General features: G+C 36.8%; 1 protein-coding gene across 1 annotated transcript in view; it reads left to right on the top strand.

Annotated features, from left to right (window-relative positions):
• The first annotated feature begins 9,279 nt into the window (after window positions 1-9,279).
• Window positions 9,280-27,280, top strand: part of DTWD1 (DTW domain containing 1) — a 37,273-nt gene continuing 19,272 nt past the window's right edge. Inside the window, exons 1-4 of the mRNA XM_053717453.1 lie at window positions 9,280-9,358; window positions 11,690-11,951; window positions 14,235-14,378; window positions 16,332-16,566. Of these exons, the coding sequence (XP_053573428.1) occupies window positions 11,730-11,951; window positions 14,235-14,378; window positions 16,332-16,566 (601 nt within the window). The 5' untranslated portion in view covers window positions 9,280-9,358; window positions 11,690-11,729. The remainder of the gene's footprint in view (window positions 9,359-11,689; window positions 11,952-14,234; window positions 14,379-16,331; window positions 16,567-27,280) is intronic.

Raw genomic sequence — 27,280 nt, 5'->3', positions numbered from 1 at the left:
CACGGAACAGCATACTTTTTGCAATCAGAGAGACTTTACAAATCCTTTAAAAGAGATAGAAGTTCAAAACTAAAACACACTAGTGAGCATTTTATTATTTTACTATTGCTTGCATACATTTATGTGTTTAACTACTGCAAAGGGGTTAAGCAAAAATTTAAAACAGCACCAAAGCAGTAATTCATTACTGGGACCAAGCTGGATACACTTGGTGAGCCAGCCACAAAAGGCATATGTATGTAGCCACCAATCACCAGTTAGGTCTCAAGTGCATTTCTGAAACTGAGCCTACCTAGATGTGCTTTTCAACAAAGGATACTAAGAGAACAAAATATGTTTGATAATATAAGTAAACTGAAAAGTATCTTAAAGTTGCATGCTCTATCTGAGCTATGAAAGTTTAATTTTGACTCTCATATCCCTTTAAAATCTAATCTGTTAGAAATAATGGGCACTGGAATTGAAAACCAGTGTTCTCCAAAGAATAACACCAACTACACTGCATGTTTAGTTACCAAAGAATAATACCAACTACACTGCATGTTTAGTTACCAAAGAATAATACCAACTACACTGCATGTTTAGTTACCAAAGAATAATACCAACTACACTGCATGTTTAGTTACCAAAGAATAATACCAACTACACTGCATGTTTAGTTACCAAAGAATAATACCAACTACACTGCATGTTTAGTTACCAAAGAATAATACCAACTACACTGCATGTTTAGTTACCAAAGAATAATACCAACTACACTGCATGTTTAGTTACCAAAGAATAATACCAACTACACTGCATGTTTAGTTACCAAAGAATAATACCAACTACACTGTATGTTTAGTTACTGATAAAAATTGACGATAGCAATAATAAAACGTAAAGTGCTCATACCATCAAAATTGTGTGCAATAATCATAAATTTACAGGCTACCAGCAATAAAAAAATAAATAAAAAAAGCAAACACATTACTGTAATTTCACATATGGCTTAAATTAAGATTTCTTTTGCTTTATTTATTAGTTTGAGTACCAATTGTGCAACAAAATTGTACCATGTCCAAGGTAAAGTTATCCAGCATTATAAAGAATGCTTCATAGTATTATAATATTTTTTTTTAAATTTACACTGACTGTCCATTATTTCATTTTGGAGACAATCAAATTTTTTTGGACAATCATGTTCATAAGGTTGCCTGTACGCCTGCCAGCAGAGAGATGATATTTAGTATTCTGAAAATCTTGTCCAGCTCCTACACGTAATCCACAATAATAGCAATGATCCTATTAAGTCATCATGTGTGGCTGTAATATCAAAAACATACTAAGTTCACGTTAAGGACAATTTTAATTGAAGGCAATTAAAATAAAAATGTACCTATGCTATATGGAATTACAAATTGCTAGCCTGCTAGTCAAGCCAAATGGCAAATTTGCTAAAGAAAATTATGGAGGCATAATCTGCCTATGTAATATTACTGAAATCCCAAAATGGACATTTTTTTCCATTACTAAAGCCATGTGAAATTGTATATGATGTTGAGAAAACAATTGATGGAGACATTCATAATTCCCCTAGTCTAGAGGGAAAAATCATGTATCTCAATTACATGCTGCGTGCTAATGTATTACCAACTAAACAATTTGATGAAGGGAAGATTTTTTTTATTTTTTTTTTGCTGAGTGATTTCATATACAGATATTAATTAATTAATTTATTTATTTTTACAACTAATGAATTTTCCAAGTACTGAATTACCAACATTAATATAGAAAATAAACTCCACGTATAACAAAGTCAATAAATCACTTGTTGTAATACAAATGTTAAAAAAAGAAATGATACCTTGGGAGATTATGAGTGCAGGTTCCATAGAGGATTTATTTTAGCTAAAGAGTATTAATGGTTATCATAGCTAGAGCAAAACTGATAACCAGAGGCAATTATTACTGACAATGATTTATGTCTAATTAAAAGGGCAATGATGCCAGGATGTCACAGACTTTTAAAATCAATGGATTGCTGTCTTGATTTTTTTTTTTAACCTCAAATACTTAGCTTCTATGAAGATAAGAAAATAATTTTACTTGGTCCTTTTACTAATACATGCAAATGTTTTCTTGATATTAGTTCACATCAGACAGTTCTAGGGTTGCCAGCTACCTATGAACTAAGCATTGCAACTATTGTTATTAGCATTCTACCTGAGGTCCTGGATTCACATACCAGTTTGGCAAAATTTACAGCCTGCGTTCCATTAAGGGATTTGTCTTTCAAGACTCTTCAAAGTCTGTTGGCTAAATTTTTAGAATACAATTTTACATCTATAGTGATAAGGGATATTGTTCTGTAACTTTCACATTTTTGGGAATTGCTATCCAGTTTGGGGATAGTCAAAATTGATGCTTCCAAAAATGTTCTAGGGAAATAATCATTGGACAAGGCCCTGTTGAACCCCCTCTATAAAATGGTTTGTAAAATATCTGATACATTTCTACAAATGAACCCTGTAAATCCATCAGGTCCAGGCACTTTCCTGACTTTTAATTACTGCACAGCTAATTTTTGTTCCACTTTGTGCAGTTTAGGGACAGACAAAGTCTCCACATTTTATTGTAAGCTGTAATAATGAACTAAAGTTTTGCAGAACTCCTTGAGGGAGTACACTAGATACCACTGTTGATCTATAGCTCTATTTTCTATTTATCTGCTTTTGTGAGCCAACAGAATATTTCCATCATACAGGAGGAACAATCTATTAAATATGGAAAAGAGTGTCCTACGTCCAGAAATAAATAAATACAATTAGGACGACACATCATACAGCACACACTTTACTTACACAAATAAGATTGGTCCAGAGGCAACCACACCACAAGCATTTCAGGCTGAAGCTGCTAAGTGGCAAATAGCCATCTAAAGTGTCTCCAGAGTAAAGTCCTAATGGGGGGGCGCAGCCTAATAAATGTCAAATTATTTAATTTACACTGCAACCAATTGTTTTCCTCATGCCTAAGGTCACCTCTGTAAATGTTAATTTGTTCAGCAACGTATGAGAAGATAACTATGGAAAAATGTGTATGCCCTGATAAGCCCCAAACATCCCATTCTCCTTAAAGGGAGATGAAACACAAAATGTTTCTCTTTCATGATTCAGATAGAGTATACAATTTTAAAACAACTTTCAATTTACTTCTAATATAAAATTTTCTTCATTCTCTTGGTATCCTCTATTGAAGGAGGGCAATGCACTACTGGGTGCTAGCTGAACACATAAGGTTAGCCAAAGCCAAAAGGCATATATGTGCGGCAACCAATTGGCAGCTAGTTCCCAGTAGTGCATTGCGGCTCCTGAGTCTACCTAGGTATGCTTTTCAACGAGGATACCAAGAGAAGAAAGCAAATCATATAACAGAAGGAAATTGGACAGATGTTGAAAAGTGCATGCTCTATGTAAATCATGAGTTTTATTTTGACATTACTGTCCTTTTGAGGGCCATCCTTATAACCCTCTCTTTAAAAGTAAAATAATCAATCTTAACAATCACATCCCAGTTTGTTTTTTCTGATGCAGTTTTGCAGGGTCGGATTGTACGGTTTACTCTGTCCAGCATTGTCTTAGGGTTTGATGATCTAAAGCTCTCCTCTCAGGTGAGATAATCTAAAAAGTATTGTAAGTGTGGTGAGGTTCCTCAAAGAATTTAAGAAATACAAATTTTAAATTGAAAGATGTTTATCTCACTATGCAGAGTTCTGTGTGTGAAGGAGATGCTATTACATTAAAATATAAGGTCTAAAAAAAGATCCCAAAGATTTTATGTAATTTCTCTCCATGTCAGCGAGTTTTTGATTATCAGGTCCTCAGTGTCTGACATTTGACCTAAGTTCTCTGAACAGGCCATTTAAAAAACCCACCAATTATGCTGTTGTATAATTTCAATCCCACTAATTCAGAAATGAGTATACCTATTAGAATGATAAAGTCAGCTAATTGCAACTATAAACTGAAAATAATAGCTGCAAGGATTTAACATAATCAAGTAAATTGGCATTATCAATTGCCAAATGTTAATGCTTAATCTCCAGTGTCTCTGTCTCTCCAATTTAAAAGGACAGTCAATACATTAAGATTTTATATAAAATGTTTAGTTATGCATACTGAAACAACTTTGCAGCATATTTTTATTAATTACACTGCCCAACATTGAAAATATTTCTGATTTGAAAATACTTCTATTTGATTACAGCTTTCAAAAAACAAATATGACATTTAAATCTCTCAGCTCTCGGTTCCGAGATATAACCCATTTATGATGATGTAGGGTATGGGTATAGAGTAAAGAGTATAGCGCTCCTAGCAGATTAGTAAGGAACCTGGCAAACCCGAGTACAAGAATGATGAGTCAGTGTAGGCCTTGTTTTGTTTATTGTCTGTGTATAGCTTGCATGAAGTGAAGTTTAGAGTGTTGTTCCTTTCATTAGAAGTGCTGCATTAGTAGAATTCTGGGTAAACAAAATGGGCCAAAGATCAAACATAAAAAAAAAAAATAGAATGCCTGAGCAAAACATCTACTTCATTGGAGTTCTCTATAGAAAGCCTCGCTGTCACTTTAAACAGCTGGCCTTAGGACAGCATTCCAGGGCTACCATTAGAGAAGTCTACCAATAACTGTATACTATTAGGTAAGCTTCTTTTGTTATATCAGCTGTAATATAAAGGGTTTATGAAACATACTCAGACCGTAATACAAGCAGTTATCTGTCCAAATTGCCACCACCCAATGTCCTCCTCCTCAGGCACTCCCTCTGCTGGTCCTGTGACTGGGCCTTTACCAGCTGCTGCAGCCCTCTACTCAGTAGACACTCATTCATCGCTCACACCAGTTAGACCAATCAGACTAAAGAGCTTTAACAAACTCAAAGCACTCATAGATGTGCTGGGATCGGGGCTAAAAGACCAATAGTGTTAACACTAAGGGTGAATAACCTGAAATGCTGTTGATGTACTGTTATTGATGTTTTGGATCTCCTGAATAAAGGTTTTTGGAATATAAGTGCTGTGGACCAGGATTGATTGAGAATTTGTATGGTGGCTGGGAGTGAGCACTTTTATATATATATATGATGGGACATTGCTAAATCCAATATTTCCATAGAAGATATTAACACACCATTTCCAAGCCTGCTTTGCTGTGGTAGACGAAATCCCACAGAGCTTCTCCACCTAAGAGACAGTTTCCGTCTCATCTGTCTCTGCCACCTTATAAAGGTAAACTATCAGCAAATTAAAATCTGTGGGTAAGTGCAACGCATGCTTCCGTACTGACTGCTCTAAATGTGTATGTAACCTGCAGCACATGCATTTAAAAAGGTATAGGTATATACAGTCTTGTGTTGAAGTACTGTCCCCTATACTGAGTAACCTACCATACCTACCTGAAAAATTACTATTGAAGTAAAGCAGTTTATTTTTGTGTATAGTACTTTATTTTAGAATACAACTCTGCTGTAAAAGGACTAAGACAAACCTTTAACAACATTGAAACTCATTTCTGCAGTGAACAGAAAATTAGATATTTTATTCCTGGAGTTTGGTAGCAGGGACACAGCTACAGTGGCCCTACTTGAGACAGTGCATGGCCTTCTAGGTGGCTCACCCATACAATGCTACAGAAGACAGCAACACTCCCCTGCAGTTTACATGCAATAAGAAATGACTGAGGAGAATATACAGGCAGGGTGAAATTAGGTTTGACTGACATAACAAATTAAGTTATATTTTATGTCATAACGAATATTGCCAGGGGGTGGAGCTATTACAACTGACATAATTAAAGTTCTAAATGTTTTAGTAGTAATGACCATAAAATGGAGAGCGAAAGCCATGGTCTATAACCCCAATGTAAAAAGCCCAGTGATAAACCTATATAGTCTACAGGCTGCCTGTATGTTGGAACATTTGTATAGCCAAAAGCAGGGACAATGTACAGGAGGTGGCTGCACCATGCAGCAGTGAGCATGTTGTACCTTCTTTATTCATTTGTATGTACAATCTAAACACTACTGCTGGACCAGATATGAAGCTTAAAGGGCAACTAAACCCAAAATCTTTCTTTCATGATTCAGATAGAGAATAGAAATTTAAACAACATTACAATTTACTTCTATTATTTATTTTGCTTCATTTTTTAAATATCCTTAGTTGAAGAAAAAGCAATGCACATGGTGAGCCAATCACACGAGGCTTCTATGTGCAGCAACCAATCAGCAGCTACTAAGCATATCTAGATATGCTTTTCAGCAAAGAATATCAAGAGAATAAAACAAATTAGATAATATAAGTAAATTAGAAAGATGTTTAAAACTGCATTCTCTTTCTAAATCATGAAAGAAAAAATGTGGGTTTCATGTCCCTTTAATCAGCATAATTCCAAACAGGTAGAAACTGATCTATAGTAAGTCAATGACAAGTGGAAGGGCCACATCAATAGAAGTACCACTTCCCTCTGACGTCTGGGAGGCACTTTTATCTACTCTAGTAGTCAGATCCAGTATAGACATCCACCAGTACTAATATGGGTCTGAGAAATTGAAAAGAAATTAGGAATACTTAACACAGACAACCAATCAACAAAAAGGGAGTGAAATAAAAGACACCAATTGGTTATGACAAGTAGAGTCTATGATTAAGGCTAACTGAAGCCGAAACATGTTAGACATGTCTATCAGATTTGTGCTGTGTTTTTAAGAATATGCTATGTTTTAAGAAGAAGTAATAAAGCAAATTTTTAAGTTTTACACCTGTGCCGTTATCTTTTGGTGATTGCTGCAATATGGCATAGGAGAGTGCCGTCCGGCCAGGTTCAAGCAAAACTTTTTTGTAAAACAAATCCCAGTGGCATCTGGGTTATCCCACAGGACTTCCAAAGTGGGCCGCCAGGACCAGTGACACCCCAACCGAAGAAAAAATTCCCTAGATCATACGGAACGGAGGATTCTGCAACACCCCGACACCAGAGGCAGAAAGGAAGTCACATGACCGAACAGGCCGGGTGACGTCAGACGCCGTAACACTGGTGAGGGGAGAGGAGGCTGAGGCTGAGCGGCAGTAGTCGGCACCTTCAAACCGAAGTATTGGAGTGGATAAGCCGTGAAGAGCCGCTGGGAGCCGTCTAGCTGCTTTTGTCCTTCCGAATACGAGAGAGGGAGATCGAACGATCCGGATACAGATCGGAGAAGATGGGGTGCCACTGAGAGCGGTAAGATTCCTTTAGCTCACTACATAGTGTGCAACTTTTCGGTATTTACTCTGAGAAATTGTGTTAGTGTGAAAAGGAAGAAGAAAAAAGAAAAAAAGCAGTAAGTACAAAAAAATTGAACACTTAAAGTGAATGTAAACTCAGCCTTCGTTCTTAACAGCAGTGTAACAATTATCAATAAAAAACTTGAGTTTCATTCATCAAATTTAAAGTTTTTAAATGGATACCTTTATTTTCATTAATTTATATCAGTTTGCGGCTAAATCGTCCTCCGCCCGGCATTCGCGCTCTGTTGCTGACCTTTTTGATTGACGTCCTAATAGCCAATAACGGCTCTAACCACGGGGGGACCCACCCTCTTCTCATTACGTAATAAGTCCTTATTGCGCATGCGTTAGTCTTCGGTGCAGAGCTAATCTATTGTAAGCTCGTGCACATTACATTTCGCGCATGCGCAATAGTAACAAACATGGGGTAGCAATACATTCTTATACGGAGTCCTTTCATTTCCTCTGTATTGTCAAGCTTGGATTAGTGGATGTGAAAGGGCTCCGTATATAGGTTAGATATATCTTACATTGTACATTAGCAATAATGGAGGCTGATAATTATATGCCGGTTGCAAAGTAATAGACATTAGAACTTCAAAAAAGACTTACACTCGATATTTTTTTATTTGAAATTGGCTTGATTGAATTTTTTTTTCTTTTTGGAGATCCTGTCCTACGCCACTCACAACGATAGTTTTCATTGAATGAATACTCATTCAATGAATACTATATTGTTATACAGCGTAAACAGAAGTAATGCATGTGCAATGGAAAATAGACACGGGAGCGCGCAGTGCCTATACGTAAACAGCGGGTGGGACCGCTGTTTACGTAATATGGATGAAAATTAGGAATCAGTGAGTGGGAGGAGCGGGTAAGCGAATGAGCGGTGTGCTATATATATAAAATAAAAAATAAAATACACATTTTATTAAAAATTTATTGTGGCGGTATGCTTAATTTGAGGAATCTCTATAAAACTAGATTACACAAACCGAAAAAATTGACATTCACTTTAAAGGAGCAAATTGGCAAGAAAATAACGCGAGAAACAGGAAAGTCAGGCCAAATAAAGTTAATTCGGAGGGTGATACAGAACAAAAAAAAGATAATAAACTGGAATAGAAAAGATGCAATATATAAGAAAAAGCATACTTTATAAGCATATCGAGGCATTTACATAAACTAAACTAATATACTTATAAATGTGCACTGTTATTATAAGAAGGTACTGTAAATCAGTCATGTAGCAAATGTGCATTTTATAGTTTATTTTACACATTTTTTATTGCAGATTTGATAAAGCATATAAATAAAATCAGACAACTGTGTTTTAGTTTATTTAATGGGAATTCCAAATACAATTATAATAAATATTTTCCATTTTGAAACAAAGTATTCAAATTATGAAATAATCACTCACCACTCTTGTTTCCAGGCCCGCGATCCAGACGTTGTTTACTGTTGTCATAGCAACAAATCTCACCAAAGTGTGTCCCATTTAAAGCCGTCCCCGGGACAAGCGACTGCCGAGTAATTATGCGTATTATAAATATGTTATAAAAATGGTTGTGATGACAGTTGTATGATTCTGCACCCTAGCACCATGCCGAGAGAAATCCATAGTTAAAAACGACAGTTTACTTACTGGTTGGCAGCAAAATGCTTTCATAAATTAAAAAAAGGTTTCTCCCAAGTACGGACACAGATTCAAAACACAATTATTACAAAAGCTATTAATTGCAACATGCACCGTAGTGAGTGACACAGTAATTAAACATTTTTTATTTTATTAAAACATATTTTTAGAATTGTGACAAATTTATAGAATTACAACTCTGTCTTCACAAGACGAAATGATTCCTGCGTAACTGCTCACCTACTACTGTCAAATGGAGATTGTAGTGTAATATTCAGACTCCTCCCAAAGCCGAATCGTATCTGTCACTTCCTGTGTGTGAGCAGGCGAAACCAAGTGCTTCCAGCACACAAGTAATGGTAATGCCATATTGCTTTGTGTACCCTGCTGGATTATAGCAGCATCAAAGGTGAGGGGGAGTGTAGCGTAATATTTTTTAGTAATACACACAAAAAGGTCTCAGACAGTTATTAGTGTGGAGCGAGAAGACAATGATACTGTTTATTTCATTTAATATCTAATATTAGGTGTTTAATGCTACAGAAAGAGTATAGACACGTGACAAATAACATGCCTGTAATGTATATTGATATAAAAAGTGGAATGATTACAATTAAATCCATTAATCTCTTTAGTTTTTGCATTAAATGAAACATACATAAGATTACACAAGTCCACATAGGATTGACACATTTCATTGTGTCAGAAACTGAACATGTAGTCCCCATAGTTGCAGTTATTATTCATTTATTCATGAGATTATATACATTGGTGCTGAATGTGTTTTAGTTTTGTATACTTGTTGCTTGTTTTAGTTATTGTTTTTCCTGTGAGGGATCAACACTATTGTAGTTTTATCCAGCAGACAGAATACTTTTAGAAAATAATTTTAGTTATACATATAATATTTTGCTACTTTATACCATCTTGCAATTTTGCAGCACACGAGTATGAATAAAAACTAAATAATGATACAATTATTCAATTTAAAACTACACACGCCATCATATTTATGTGTAGTGGCTTCATTTTAATGACCAGATCATACCAACCAGCAGGGGCGTTTATGACCTAGTTGAGGTACCAGTGTTCTAGACCTTTAAAAGTAAAAGACACCCCCACCCACTGCAATGAATTTTGCAGTGCTGACCCCAAGTCACTCACTGCATTAACCATAAAATTGCTGTGACCCCAGAGGCAATTGCACCATTCATGACCCCAAAACACCCTACCTTAATTAAACCACATTTCATCTTGACACCCACCATAAATTAGCCTAACCAAAATGACTCAAGACCCTCCAGCCACGTTACCTTTAAATCCTATTAACCCTTAGCCCCATCAAATTAACTTCTTCACCACTCCTCACCAATAATGCTCCCAACCAAAGCCCCATCACAGCTCACTCTCTTAAATGCAAAGACTCATGCCCAAGATGTAGAATAAAAAATAAGAAAATGTTTATCTGAGATCCCCCCCCACAACAATTAAGCTTAAAGGGACAGTGTACCCTCATTTTCATATAACTGCATGTAATAGACACTACTATAAATAATAAGATGCACAGATACTGATATAAAAATCCAGTATTAAACTGTTTAAAAACTTACTTAGAAGCTGTCAGTTTGGCTCTGTTGAAAAGGTAGCTGGAAAGCCCACTGCAAGTGGGAAATAAGACACTCCCCTTTCTTTTGCATATGAAAAGACCCTTTACACAAACAGGAGCAAGCCGGAGTAGGTAGCTGACGGTATTCTTATAAAACTTTGGGGCTTGGTAAGGAGTCTGAAAATCAGAGCAATGCTATTTAAATATAAGCAAAACTATACATTTAAAAAAAACAAAACAAAAAAAAAACCTGTATGGGCTATGTAAATAGATCATCTACAAAACATTTATGCAAAGAAAAAAATTGTATAAAGTCCTTTTAACTGCAAATAACCCAAAAACCATCCAACTCAAGTTATCCTTAACCACTATTAACCCTTATTTCCAGCACATTAACTCCCTAACTGGTATTAACCCTTACTAACATAACACCCTAAAAAAGAAACTATCATCATTCACCTTAAATACCCCCACATCTAAATCTTGGTGCACCCTCTTGAAGGGTTAAAGCAGTTAGGGTCTTAGTGTCAGTACATTTAGGATTCATTTGTGGTAGGGTGCTGAGGATTAATAACATATAGGGTTAATAATGGTTAAAATAAATTGGAATGTTCTTCTTTTTTATCATTGTCACTTATATTTTTGTTATATTTCAGGAGTCATATAACCTTTTTTTTTAAAAAAATAAAAAAATAATGTTTAGGTATACTTAAAGGATAACAGGATAGCAAGAGCATGCAGCATTGTAGCTATGACCAAAGGATATTGTCATTACAGAATATGGTCACTTTCTGCGGGTACCCGCCCTGCGGACCATTTGTAGTATGCATAGTTTGATAGCTGGTAATTTCCCACAAAGCCTAGCATGGGATCTAGCCCCCGTAGTGTTTAAGAAAAAAATAACTTTAAAAAACACAAATCTCCATTAATAAAGGGAATAATGCGGATGTTACAAAAAATATTGATATCTAATAAAATGTTGAATATGTGAAAATGTGTTTTTGGGGGTAAATATTTATCAGCTGAGATGTTTTCTGGTTTGTTTTTGTAAGAAGTCTTTTTTTACACACACTGTGTCATACTGAACAATAATCTAGTCTGTCTCACTAACTCTCAATTTCTACATGACCTTAGCAAAGCTTTTTGCCTGGAATAAAAGGTGCTCGTCTAAAAGATGTCTTCTGAAAAACAGCGAATCGGCTTACAAGAAAAAAATAATTCAGAGGAAAGCAACATTCTTGAAAATTTGCAGCTCTCATCTCAAGAAGTATTAGAAAGTGCTCAGAAGAAAGGGAGAGCAAAGTGTCCAAAATGCCACTGCTCTAGAATGTTTTATTGTTACACTTGTTATACTCCAGTAGGAACCGTCTCTGCAGATGCCATTCCGCAAGTGAAGGTTAGTCACCTGCAGTTTCACGTTAAACAGATATAGTTTGTTTTTAGACACCACCTATTTTTGTGTTGCTGTGTCATGTGACAGTGATGCATTCTGAGGTAAACACATTAAAGGGACTCTTCCAATGCAAAAATTGTAGGGTTGAACTCTGGGCACCCCCATGTTGGAGCTTATACAGTAGAATTGAATAACTGACAAACATACAATAAAAAAAGTCTATGCAATAGCACTTACTTTGAATTTGAAATGAACAGTAGAAAATTTACTGGCAAATTTCAAAGTTAACCCAATTTTCCCTCCCCTCTGTGTCATGTGTCAGCCTCCAGCCAATCATAATGGGCTAGATTACAAGTTGAGCGTTAATTTATTGCACGCCCGCAAACGGACAAATTTGCTCGTTTGCGGGCGCACAATAAATAACCAGCCATTACAAGTGGCTGGTTATTGCTACTGTGAGCTTGTGGTAGAAATTAGCGCTTATAAAATGTGTTAGAAAAAAAGGCACTGAAAAGTGCCTTTACATTGCGGCATATGGGAAACTGTGTGTTCCCAGTAAATATATATGTATGCTTATATACATATATATTTATGTGTTAATATGTGTATATACACATATTAACACATAAATATACAGTATATGTATATAAGCATATACATATATATTTACAATGTGCTGCCATCACTGCAAGACTTACCCCCTTCGTGCGCTAGTTCTCATACCGTGTATCACAGCATTAGAATGAGGCTCCCATTGGAGCCTATGGAAGCGTGCTTTATGGAGCTCCTAGCTTCCTAGCAATGCGAGGTTGTGCTCGCATTGTGGTCAACTTCAAATACCAGCGCAATATTTGGAGCGCAAATATCTCGCTCCCGAAAGCCCAATTTGCTCTCCACTCATAATCTGACCCACAATGCATATATACATATGCTAAGTAGGAACTCATAAAGTGTGCATAAAAAAATAATGTGTACATTTTGATGATGGGAGTATATGGTAAAGATTTATTTATTTATTTTTTAAATATATAAATTGCATGCTTGAACTGAATAATGAAACTTACATTTTTTTGAGTGGCCCTTTAAAGGGACAGTCTACACCAGAATTTTTATTGTTTTAAAAGATAGATAATCCCTTTATTACCCATTCCCTAGTTTTACATAACCAACACAGTTATATTAATACACTTTTTACCTCTGTGATTATCATGTATCTAAGCCTATACAGACTGCCCCCTTATCTCAGTTCTTTTGACAGACATGCATTTTAGCCAATCAGTGCTGACTCTTAAATAACTCAACGAGACTGAGCACAATGTTATCTATATGACACGCATGAGCTAGCAGTGTCTACCTGTTAAAAACTTTCAAAATGCACTGAGATAAGAGGCAGTTCAATAGCTTATAAATTAGCATATGAGCCTACCTAGGTTTAGCTTTCCACAAAGAATACCACGAGAGCAAAGGAAATTTGATGATAAAAGTAAATTGGAAAGATGTTTAAAATTGCTTACGCTATTAGAATCATGCAAGTTTAATGTTGACTAGACTGTCCCTTTAAAGGGCTATTATTATGCAAACTTAAAGGGACACTGAACCCAAAAAAAAATATTTTGTGATTCAGATAGAGCATGAAATTTTAAGCAACTTTTCTAATTTACTCCTATTATCAATTTTTCTTCCTTCTCTTGCTATCTTTATTTGAAAAAGAAGGCATCTAAGCTAAGGAGCCAGCAATTTTTTTTCAGGCACTGGACAGCACTTGTTTATTAGTGGGTGAATTTATCCACCAATCAGCAAGAACAACCCAGGTTGTTCACCAAAAATGTTCCGGCATCTAAACTTACATTCTTACTTTTCAAATAAAGATACAAAGAGAATAAAGAACATTTGATACTAGGAGTAAATTAGAAAGTTGTTTAAAATTGCATGCTCTATCTGAATCACAAAAGAAAAAATTTGGGTTCAGTGTCCCTTTAAGATGGTCTAATTCTGTTAATTGTGTACAAACATGAAGCTGATTATATGAGTCTGCTTTTTAGTTCTGATATGTACAAGCGTGTATTGAGTAAGGCAGTGAAAAAAAACGATTTTATCTTATGGCGCAAAAGTAAGGCATATTAGCTTTGTCTTACAATTGGATTAATTTCATTCTATGTTCACTCAGACCTAACTTGAAGAACTCTGTTGATGAAATTCTTAAAATGTTTCATTGGAAACAAGATCACCTCTACATATAAAATCTATTTTTTTTTCTTCTCTTCTGTGCTTTGTCCTTGTGTTTAGCTTCCTTTCAAAATTGACATTATTAAGCACCCTAATGAAACAGATGGAAAGAGCACAGCGGCGCATGCAAAGCTTCTAGCACAAGGGGATGTCACTGTTTATACTTACCCCTGTATTCCAGAATATGAAGGTCACATGCATGAAGTGAGTAGAACAAGAAACTCCACGGGGTTTATAAGAAGTAAGCTTGAGTTTATTATTTGTTCTACACCAGAGGGATCCAATACTTTCTCATGGGGGCTACGCAAGATTTTTTTGTTCACTCAGATTGGTACATTTTAGAAATGTACTTCTAATAAAAGAATAACCTTTAAATGAGCTGTAATTGAGATAGATTATATTAGTTGGCCTTGCACAAATACTAATATCTGCCTAGAACCATTATGCATTGTGAATGGAAATAGATTAACTGTTCCACCCTGAGCTTTATATCATTATGCTCTAGAGTTTCCTGGTATATTATTTCTTTTATTTTAACATAAAGAGAACTTCTATCACTGAATGCACCATGCAATAAATTAGCATATGTTTCAGAAATAACCCCCTGACTTTATTTAGAACAGGTTTTCTAAAAGTTTGTTAAAGGGACAGTAAAAACTTTGTAACTACAAAAAACTTTTGTTGTCTTTCTGTATAATAAGCTATCATCCAAGTCTAATAAAAAATAGATAAATAACTTCTTGTTTTCTGCAATTGTTTTTTCAATAGCTAAAATCCAACTACCACTTACCTCATTTGGAGGAACCAATCTTTGCTTGAGCTCGCAGCTGACAAGGCTATCCCTGGTCATAATGTTAGTATACAATTGTTTTGTGTTTGTATTTGTTAAAGACAATTATAAAAAATATGTAGCTGGGTTAGCTGTGAGAAGTCTGCAGATTGCTTTTTCAGTTCTGAGTAGCAAACAAATTTGCAGAGCTAAATTACATGAAAAGCAGGCAAAATAATAATGAAAGTATATTGCAAAGTTGTTACACTAAACATAACTAAACATTTTTATATTAAAGGGAAAGTAAACATCTTTTAATTACAAGACATTTCTGTTGTGTTGCTATAGAATAACCTCAGCCAAGTCTTAATATTTTTAAAACAAATTTACATCCTTTTTTACTGCAGTTATTTTCTTAATAGTCAAACGCCACCCACTATTTATCTTATTTGGAGGAGCCAATCTGGGCTTTAGTCTGCAGACAACAAGGCTAGCTACAGTCATAAAGTTAGTATAAAGAGAATTGTTTTGTAGTTGTTATCTGACAAATAGGCACAAGTATATGACAAAGTTAACCTTGAGAAGTCAATAGAGTACATTCCAATTGGAAATTGCTCAATTTTCAAAGATAAATTACATGAAAAGGGAGCAAAATAAAAATGAAAATATATTGCAATGTTGTTTCATTATACATAACTAAACATTTTTTTGTAAAATCTCAAGGTTTTTACTGTCCTTTAAAATATCAATGTTTTTACTGTCCCTTTACGTTAATCTATTTTATATATAATAGATAGGGATATACCTCAGTTACCGGAAAGCATGGTAAAATAATTACGGAGTATACATTACATTGTTTGTTTTTAACATGCTTAGTTATACATTTTGTGCCAATTTAAAGGGATGCTAACCCCACATTTTTTCTTTCATGATTCAGATAGAAAGTTGCTTAAAATCGCATGCTCTAATATACTCCTATTATCAATTTTTCTTTGTTCTCCTGTTATCTTGATTTGAAAAAGCAGTAATAAAAGGTTAGGAGCCAGCCCATTTTTAGTTCAGCACCTTGGTAGAGCTTGCTGATTGGTTTGCTACATTTAGCCACAAATCAGCAAGTTTTACCCAGATGCTACAAAAAATGATCCGGCTCTAAAGCTTACAGTACTGCTTTTTCAAATCAAGATAGCATGAGATCAAAGAAAAATTGATAATAGGAGTAAATTAGAAAGGTGCTTAAAATCTATCTGAATCATGAAAGAAAAAAAATTGGGTTTATTTTTTTTTTTTTTAATCTTGAATTTAATGTGTACTTTAATATAAATGTATTAATGCTAATAATAATAAGGAAATAATAGTAATAATAAAACACATGGTGCTTTTTGTTGTAGGTTGTGCTTGTTTTTCCTGGTCCCAGTTCTGTGGCTCTCGAAGACAGTCTCTTGTCTTTAAGTCAGTTGTTTAGCCAGAACCAAGATGTGACTTATAAACCATCTTCTAAACGTCTGAAGGGTAACTCTGAGACAGATGAAAATGAAATGAAGATACATTGTATAAAGAGAGTCATATTTATTGATAGTACGTGGAACCAAACAAACAAAATTGTAACTGATGAAAGACTTCAAGGTAAAGAATGCTTATTATATTTGTCTTTCTCATCCACAGTGATAGAACAATATATTTAATTTACTTCTGTTATTAAATTTGCTTTGTTTGTTGAAAAGATACTCATTAAGCTGTTTGGCAGGAAACAGTGCTGCCATATAGTGCTCTTGCAAACGGATAGCACTCTTGCAAAACTGCTGCCATATAGTGTTTCAGAGAGAGAACAAAGACAATTTGATAATAAAAATACATTAGAAAGTTGTTTAAAATTGTGTGCTCTATCTGAATCATGAAATACAATTTTGGGTTTCATGTTCCTTTTAAGGGATACAAAAGGCAAAGTTACTTAAATGTTCTTGTTTTTTTGAATTTTAGGAAATATATACTTTTTCTTTTCTTACATATGTGCAACAAATTAAGATTTTCGTACTAAACACTTCTTTAAAAAACATTAAAGGGCCATTATAGTGATAAAAATTTAGCATGTCATTTTTTCACTTGCGTCACTGCAGGTCCATGTTTTTAACCTCCCTCAAAGCTGCTGGTCCTGAGTGGAAACTGCCACTGATCCTTGTGAATTCTGCCCCCCGGATCATGTCAGTCACCCCGAATGAAGGTTATAAAGAAGTCATTTGACCACTGCTTCTTATGGTGCAGTATACAGACTCACATGAGCGAGCAGCATCAGTACATGGAGCCCATAGAGGTGCAGCATCACTAGTTATAGAGCAATTCTATCACTATAATGGTCATTTAAAGAAAGTTAGATAGTTGTCTACTGAAGGCATTATCCACATACTTTATATATCATTAATAAATATAGTTAAAGGACCTGCTATAAACTCCCATATATCATGTTGTAAAAAAGGAATTTGTGCATCATATTGGGAGAACAAGATGCCTGTTCCAAGAAGTGTATCCCAGCATGCTAAGTTTGGCAATCCTGCTTCTATAGAGGAGTATTTCTAAGGATTTGAATCCACTATTTAAAGGGAAACTCAATCAAAATTAAACTTTCATTATTCAGATAGAGCATGCAAATTTAAACAACTTTCCAATTTACTTCCATTAACAAAATGTGCACAGTCTTTTTATATTTAAACTTTTTGAGTCACCAGCTCCTACTGAGCATGTGCAAGAATAAGTGTGTATGCATTTGTGAATGGCTGATTGCTGTCACATGGTACGTGTATGCATTTGTGATTGGCTGTCGCATGGTACAGGGGGAGTGGAAAAACAAAATGTATGCTTACCTGATACATTTATTTCTCTTGTGGTGTATCCAGTCCACGGATTCATCCATTACTTGTGGGAGAATATCCCACAAGTAATGTATGAATCCGTGGACTGGATACACCTTACAAGAGAAAAGACATAACTTTTAAAATTGTCAGAAAAAAAATCTACTACTCATTTGAAGTTCAGACTAAGTGCTATTGCATTGTCTTGTTATCTTGTATTTGCTGATTATGCAAATCTACAGTGTTGACTGGTCCTTTAAGTAGAATGAAGCACCAATCTCCACATTGGGGGACACACCTAGGATAAACCACCCAAACTAAATGCCTTGATCAGGGCCATATGAACTCCAAGCTGTAGTCTGCCTTGAATGCTTTGTACTCGAGAGTTGTTTCAGAGAGGTAAAAGAAAGTTGCTGAGGTTTCTGCATCATAACACTGCACTTGTGCATGCTCACCTTACAGTGATTTTTACCAGTCCTGTAAGGCAGTGGACTTGCAGTTTTAAAGAAAAGCAGCTAACCACTATTCAAACAGATAAGAGGAAGACCCTATGTTTTCAAAACATACTAAAACGTGTTTACACCAAGTACTTGGAAGCAGGGCAGCTTGAAATAAACCTGTATATAAAGAATAGGTTAAAATACACAATTGGATATGATGCATTATACTGGCACCCCAATGTACCTAACCAGTGAAGAAGCTAACAACATGCAAAGAAAATACTGACCTATATATGTGCTGAAGTTGTTTGCATTATATTTATTGAAACTTCAATTTCAATCTTTTGTTTTGTTTTCTGTGAGCTAACATAATAATCCTGCTATGTTTCTCAGCAGACTGAGCACTTTTGGAATATATATATATATATATATATATATATATATATATATATATATATATATATATATATATATATATAGTATGAATAGTATAGTATGCAATAGGGCCCAAAAATCTTTTATTTATTCTGAAAAACTAATTTGTTTAGGAAAATATACAGTATTTTTCAAACAAAAATACATTAGAGTATGTCACAGTTTCATCTTTTTATTTTTCTAGTGGTTGTGTTGGTGAAAGCTATGCAAATTGGCACTCCTTGCTCTTCCTTGTACTTCAAATACACTTGGTGCAGCTGCAGTGTTTAGGATTGTTCTCTTGCTGGAAAAGGGCATGAAACACCTTATTTGCATGGTAGGATCCCCTTTTCAAGTAAGGGGTCTTATATTTTTCTATGGTAAGATCCCCCGAATATAGGACCAATTCTAGGAGGTAATTGTCTCTCGTTATTTTGCGAGGGGACAACGGAGGGGATACTCCAACCCGAGATTTTGGTCCATATTCTTTGTGAACCTTTCCTCTAACATATAAGCTGATGATTTCTAAAGGAATGAGAATCATGTGCATACGACTACTCATTTGATTGAAGGGTATCCCTTTTTTATGTGAGGGATATTTTGTGTGTAAAATGCAGGGGCTGAGATATGAGTTCCAAAAGAACCCTCTTCCATACCACTTCTAATGTCTCTTTGATGCCATGTTTGATGATGTCACTCACAGTGGTGACACAGGGAATGAGGACGGACCTATTTTTTAAATTTAACATCAAGTGAAGTAACTCTGTGCAGGATAACATAGTCTTCTTTCACATATGGCAGAGGTTAGTTATGCCTAAATAACATGGCATCTTGAGGAACACAAGGTCTATAGATGTAGTTTGACTAATGACAATGCTGTGTACAATTGGGCAGTCAACACCTAACCAACATCTTGCCTATTTTGTAGTCTATAGGCTGGAAACCTTGTTTGCTGTATATCTTTATTCACAGCTCATGTAACTGCTCTTTTTTAAACATTTCGCTTTATAGTACTAGTAAAATACAAGTATTTGGGGGTTTATTCTGAGGATCTGGAATGCGGAAGTAAGCAGCAGCTCTTGCCCTTCGGATATTTTCGTAGCCGGATTGATTCATGTAAATGATCCCCACACTTAGATCTCTCTCTCCCTCTCTCACTGTGTCTTGTTGTTCTTGACGGATTTTAGTTTTGAAGGGACCACTAGACTTCATAAGTCTCTATTCTTCACTGTGTTGGAAGTTTTATCTGCTATACCTTGTAGAATGGTGTCTGCCTGAATAATATTCCAGGTTGGAAGATGGCGACTGTTATCCGAGATGCGCATGCGCAAGACAGCGTGACGTCACTGAATACGTCACTGTCTTTATGTCGGTTCTGGATTCAGTAGAATCCGATTAACATATGGGCTGTTTCGGCTTCAGACACAACAAACACGCATGCACTATTTGTTGCATTAAAGTGCGCATGTGTAAACCACCGTAATTGGCTGCTAATTGTATGCATAAAATCAGGCTAGGATAGGTTAGTGCTTTTGGATATGAACTGCCCATATTGTAGGGCTGGATTAGGTTACGTCAGGATGAAAAAATAAACTTCATTTTATGCCATTATTTAGCTTCGTTTTATTATGAAAATAGGTTAGTTATTCATTTATTATATCTGTTGAAATGTGGGTTCCGTTTTTAGTACAAAATAGAAAAGTTAGTAATCCTTTAAGATGGATCTTATGCCCCCTCTTTATAGGTGGTAATACATTTTACATCCTTGGCATTCTTTGTTTCATCTCCTGAATCATGTCCGGAGAGTGGAGACGCCATCTAACATGGTCGGAGGTTGCTTTTATGTGATTTTTTGCTTTTAACTTCTAGTAAGTGTAATATGTTTCTTAAGGAAACCGATGTATTAAAGTTAAAGAAGACTTTGGCGTTATCATTGTCTTAAGAAAGCGGCACAAGACTCAAGCTAGAAGTGTCACTCACTTGGTAACTGGTAGCGTTGTCCAATCCGGGCTGACAACCCAGGTTGGAAGATAGCGACTGTTATCCGAGATGCGCATGCGCAAGACAGCGTGACATCACTGAATACGTCACTGTCTTTATTTCGGTTCTGGATGCAGTAGAATCCGATTAACATATGGGCAGTTTCGGCTTCAGACGCAACAAACACGCATGCTCTATTTGTTGCATTAAAGTGCGCATGTGCAAACCACCGTAATTGGCTGCTAATTATATCCATAAAATCAGGCTAGGATAGGTTAGTGCTTTTGGATATGAACTGCCCATATTGTAGGGCTGGATTAGGTGACGTCAGGATGAAAAAAACATAATTTATGCTTACCTGATAAATTTATTTCTCTTGTGGTGTATCCAGTCCACGGATCATCCATTACTTATTGAATATATTCTCCTTCCCAACAGGAAGCTGCAAGAGTCCACCCACAGCAAAGCTGCTATATAGCTCCTCCCCTAACTGCCATATTCAGTCATTCGACCGAAAACATGCAGAGAAAGGAAAAACCATAGGGTGCAGTGGTGACTGTAGTTCAAATGAAAAAATTACCTGCCTTAAAGTGACAGGGCGGGCCGTGGACTGGATACACCACAAGAGAAATAAATTTATCAGGTAAGCATAAATTATGTTTTCTCTTGTTAAGTGTATCCAGTCCACGGATCATCCATTACTTATGGAATACCAATACCAAAGCTAAAGTACACGGATGATGGGAGGGACAAGGCAGGTACTTAAACGGAAGTTACCACTGCCTGTAAAAAACCCTTTCTCCCAAAAATAGCCTCCGAAGAAGCAAGGTATCAAATTTGTTAAATTTGAAAAGTATGAAGCGCAGACCAAGACTCCGTCTTGTAAATCTGTTCAACAGAAGCCACATTTAAAAAAGGCCCAAGGGAAAACCACAGCTCTAGTAGAATGAGCTGTAATCCCTTCAGGAGGCTGCTGTCCAGCAGTCTCATAAGCTAAATGAATTATGCTTTTTAACCAAAAAGACAGAGAGTCTGCTGACGTCTTTTGACCTCTCCTCTGTCCAGAATAGACAACAAACAAGGTGAACGTTTGATGAAAACTGTAGTAGCTTGTAAGTAAAACTTTAAAGCACAAACCACGTCCAATATTGTGTAATAGACGTTCCTTCTTTGAGGAAGGATTAGGATACAAGCATGGAACAACTATCTCTTGAGTGATGTACTTGTTAGATACCACCTTAGGAAAAAACCCAGGTTGGTACGCAGGACTACCTTATCCGTACAAAGGACCAGATAAGGAGAATCACATTGTAACACAGATAACTTGGAGACTCTACGAGTCGAGGAATTAGCTACCCAAAAGGAACTTTCCAAGATAAAGATTGATATCTATGGAACAAAAAAGATTCAAACGGAACTTCTTGAAGAACCTTAAGAATCAGGTTTAAGCTCCATGGCGGAGCAACAGTTTTAAACACAGGCTTGGATCTAACCAAAGCCTGACCAAACGTCTAGAATACCTGCCAGACGCTTGTGCAAAAAAAATAGACAGAGTAAAAATCTGTCCCCTTTTAAGGAATTAGCTGACAACCCTTTTCTCAAAAACATCTTGGAGAAAAGATAATATCCTGGGAATCCAGACTTTACTCCATGAGTAACCCTTGGATTCATAACAATCAGATATTTACACCATATCTATGTTCAATTTTCCTAGAGACAGGCTTTCATGTCTGTATTAAGGTATCAATGACTGACTCGGAGAAGCCATGCTTTGATAACATCAAGCGTTCAGTCTCCAGGCAGTCCATCCCAGATTGATTCTATTTAGATGGTTGAAAGGACCCTGAGGTAGAGGGACCTGTCTCTGAAGCAGAGACCGTGATGGAAAGGATGACATGTCCACCAGATCTGCATACCAGGTCCTGCGTGGCTACGCAGGCGCTGTCAAAAACACCAAAGCCCTCTCCTGCTTGGTCTTGACCTCCGGAGGAAATCCCACTCCCCCGGAAGAAAAGTCTGACGACTTAGAAAATCCACCTCCCAGTTCTCAACACCTGGGATATGGATAGCTGATAGACAAGAGTGAGTCTCTGTCCAGTGAATTATTGTAAGACTTCTAACATCGCTAGGGAACTTCTGTTCCCCCTTGATGGCTGATGTAAGCCACAGTCGTGTATATTGTCCGACTGAGTATGATGTACCTCAGAGTTGCTAACTGAGGCCAAGTCTGAAGAGCATGGAATATCACTCCCAGTTCCAGAATATTTATTAGAAGGAGGGTCTCCTCCTAAGTCCACTATCCCTGAGCCTTCAGGGAGTTCCAGACTGCATCCCAACCTAAAAGGCTGGCATCTATTGTAACAATTGTCCCATCTGACCTGCGGAAGGTCATACCCTTGGACAGATGGACCCGACATAGTCACCAGAGAAGAGAATCTCTGGTCTCTTGGTCCAGGTTTAACAGGGGGACAAATCTGTGTAATCCCCGTTCCTCTGACTGAGCATGCATAGTTGCAGCGGTCTGAAATGTAGACGTGCAAACGGTACTATGTCCCTTGCCGCTACCATTAAGCCGATTTCATTCATGTACTGAGCCACCGAAGGGCGCGGATGGGATGAAAAAAACACGGCAGAAATTTAGAAACTTTGACAACCTGGACTCCGTCAGGTAAATTTTCATTTCTACAGAATCTATCAGAGTCCCTAGGAGGGAAAGCCTTGAGATTGGGGATAGAGAACTCTTTCCTTGTTCACTTTCCACCCATGTGATCTCAGAAATGCCAGTACTACGTCCGTATGAGACTGGGCAATTTGGATGTTTGACGCCTGTATCAGGATGTCGTCTAAATAAGGGGCCACTTCTATGCCCCGCGGTCTAAGGACCGCCAAAGCGACCCCAGAACCTCCATAAAGATTCTTGGGGCTGTAGATATCCCAAAGGAAAGAGCTACAAACTGGTAATGCCTGTCTAGAAAGGCAAACCTGAAAAAACGATGGTGATCTTTATGCATCACAATGTGAGGATAAGCATCCTTCAAATCCATTGTAGTCCTCTATTGACTCTCCTGGATCATAGTTAAGATGGTACGAATAGTTTCCATCTTAAATGACGGAATTCTGAGGAATTTGTTTAAGATCTTTAGATCCAAAATAGGTCTGAAGGTTCCCTCTCCTTGGGAACCACAAACAGATTTGAGTAAAAACTCTGTCCCTGTTCCTCTCTTGGAACTGGATGGATCTCGTACACAATGTAAGAATGCCTCCTTCTTTATCTGGTTTGCAGATAATTGTGAAAGGCGAAATCTCCCCTTTTTTTGGGGGGGAATCTTTGAAATCCAGAAGATATCTCTGGGATATAAATTCCAATGCCTAGGGATCCTGGGCATCTCTTGCCCACGCCTGGGCAAAGAATGAAAGTCTGCCCCCTATAGGATCCGTTACCGGATAGGGGTCCGTTCCTTCATGCTGCCTTAGAGGCAGCAGCAGGCTCCTTGGCCTGCTTATCTTTGTTCCAGGTCCGATTGTCTCCAGACCGCCTTGGACTGAGCAAAAATTCCCTCTTGTTTTGCCTTAGAGGAAGAGGATGCCACACCTGCCCTGAAGTTTTTAAAAGGTACGAAAATTAGACTCTTTTTTTTTTTTTTTTTTTTTTCCTTTGATTTAGACCTATCCTGAGGAAGGGCATGACCTTTTCCTCCAGTGATATAAGCAATAATCTCCTTCAAACCAGGCCCGAATAGGGTCTGCCCCTTGAAGGGAAGTTAAGTAGCTTATTTATTAAAGTCACGACAGCTGACCATGATATAAGCCATAGCGCTCTGCGCGCCAGTATAGTAAAAAACAGAATTCTTAGCCGTTAGTCTAGTCAAATGAACAAGGCATCAGAAAACAAAGGAATTGGCTAGCATAAGCTTGTCAAATATATTCATCCAATGGAGTCGCTTAACTGTAAAGCCTCATCAAGAGACTCAACCCAGAACGCCGCAGCAGCAGTGACAGAAGCAATGTATGCAAGGGGCTGCAGGATAAAACCCTGTTGAATAAACATTTTTTATCCATTGGATCTAAAAAGCACAACTGTCCTCGTCAGAGGTAGTGGTACGCTTAGCTAGAGTAGAAACTCTTCTCTCCACCTTAGGAACTGTCTGCCAGAAGTCCCGTGTGGTGGTAACTATTAGAAAACATTCTTCTAAAAAATAGGAGGGGAAGAGAACGGCACACCTGGTCTATCCCATTCCTTATTAAAAAAAATTTTAGTAAACCTCTTTAGGTATTGGAAAAACATCAGTACACACCGGCACTGCATATTATTTATCCAGTCTACACAATTTCTCTGGCCCTGCGATTGTACACATTCATTCAGAGCAGCCAAAGCCTCCCTGAGCAACAAGTGGAGGTTCTCAAGCATAAATTTTAAATGTAGAAATATCAGAATCAGGTTAAATCATCTTCCCTGAGTCAAAAAAAAAAATCACCCACAGACTAAGCATATTGTGAGGTAGTATCATACATGGTTCTTAAAGCGTCTGTATGCTCTGTATCTACCCCCAGAGCTAACTGCTTTCCTTTAATTTCAGGTAGTCTGACTAATACTGCTGCCAGAATATTATTCACCACCTTTGCCATGTCTTGTAAAATAAACGCTATGGGCGCCCTTGATGTACTTGGCGCCATTTGAGCGTGAGTCCCTGAAGCGGGAGTCGAAGGGTCTGACACGTGGGGAGAGTTAGTCGGCATAACTTTCCCCTCGACAGAATCCCCTGGTAAAGAAACGCTATGGGTGCCCTTGATGTACTTGGCGCCATTTGAGCGTGAGTCCCTAAAGCGGGAGTCAAAAGGTCTGACACGTGGGGAGAGTTAGTCGGCATAACTACCCCCACGACAGAATCCTCTGGTTATAATGTTTTTAAAGTCAAAAAATGATCTTTATTGTTTAACATGAAATCAGTACATCTGGTACACATTCTAAGATGGGGTTCCACCATGGCTTTAAAACATAATGAACACAGAGCTTCCTCTATGTCAGACATGTTAGAACAGACTAATAATGAGACTAGTAAGCTTGGAAAACACTTTAAATCAAGTTAACAAGCAAATATATAAAACGTTACTGTGCCTTTAAGAGAAACAAATTTTGCCAAAATTTGAAATAACAGTGAAAAAAGGCAGTTAAACTAACAAAATTTTTACAGTGTATGTAACAAGTTAGCAGAGCATTGCACCCACTTGCAAATTGATGATTAACCCCTTAATACAAAAAACAGATTAACAAAATGAAAAATATGTTTTAAACAGTCATAACAGCTCCTACTTTTGAAGCCCTTTTGAGCCCTTCAGAGATGTCCTATAGCATGCAGGGGACTGCTGAGGGAAGCTGAATGTCACTGTTTGTAATTTTAACTGCACCAACTGTAACTTTTATACTATAACAGTGGAAAGCCTCAGGAAACTGTTTCTATGCAAAATTTAAGCCAGCCATGTGGAAAAAACTTAGGCCCCAATAAGTTTTATCACCAAACATATGTTAAAAAACGATTAAACATGCCAGCAAACGTTTTAAAACACATTTTTACAAGAGTATGTATCTCTATTAATAAGCCTGATACCAGTCGCTATCGCTGCATTTAAGGCTTTACTTACATTACTTCGGTATCAGCAGTATTTTCTTAGTCAATTCCATTCCTAGAAAAATATTTTACTGCACATACCTTATCTGCAGGAAAACCTGCACGCCATTCCCCCTCTGAAGTACCTCACTCCTCAGAATGTGTGAGAACAGCAAATGGATCTTAGTTACGTCTGCTAAGATCATAGAAAAACGCAGGCAGATTCTTCTTCCAAATACTGCCTGAGATAAACAGCACACTCCGGTGCCATTTAAAAATAACAAACTTTTGATTGAAGAATAAACTAAGTAGAAAGCACCACAGACTCTCACAACCTCCTATCTATGTTGAGGCTTGCAAGAGAATGACTGAATATGGCAGTTAGGGGAGGAGCTATATAGCAGCTTTGCTGTGGGTGGACTCTTGCAGCTTCCTGTTGGGAAGGAGAATATATTCAATAAGTAATGGATGATCCGTGGACTGGATACACTTAACAAGAGAAATAAACTTCATTTTATGCCATTATTCATTATTATTGTTTTATTATGAAAATAGGTTAGTTATTCATTTATTATATCTGTTGAAATGTGGGTTCCGTTTTTAGTACAAAATAGAAAAGTTAGTAATCCTTTAAGATGGATCTTATGCCCCCTCTTTATAGGTGGTAATATATTTTACATCCTTGGCATTCTTTGTTTCATCTCCTGAATCATGTCCGGAGAGTGGATAAATGTAATATGTTTCTTAAGGAAACCGATGTATTAAAGTTAAAGAAGACTTTGGCGTTATCGTTGTCTTAAGAAAGCGGCACAAAACTCAAGCTAGAAGTGTATTTTAACTTTTAAGAACAATTGTGACGTTACATTTGGATGCTAACTGTATCTTTTTTACCGGCTTGATTGGGTTTAGTTAGCTATTATAGTAATTGTTATTTATTTAGTATGCCACATATGGTCTGTTTTCATATTTAACACCTGCAAGGGAGCACTGCTGCTTTAAAGTTTGGACATAGTGGAGAAAGGCATTGCCTCCTTCAGTAGAAAACGTATCTCAA

The sequence above is a fragment of the Bombina bombina genome, chromosome 6 (assembly GCF_027579735.1).
Source record: "Bombina bombina isolate aBomBom1 chromosome 6, aBomBom1.pri, whole genome shotgun sequence".
NCBI lineage: Eukaryota > Metazoa > Chordata > Amphibia > Anura > Bombinatoridae > Bombina > Bombina bombina.
Note: the sequence above shows the minus strand (reverse complement) of the source record. Positions and strands in the feature narration are given on the sequence as shown.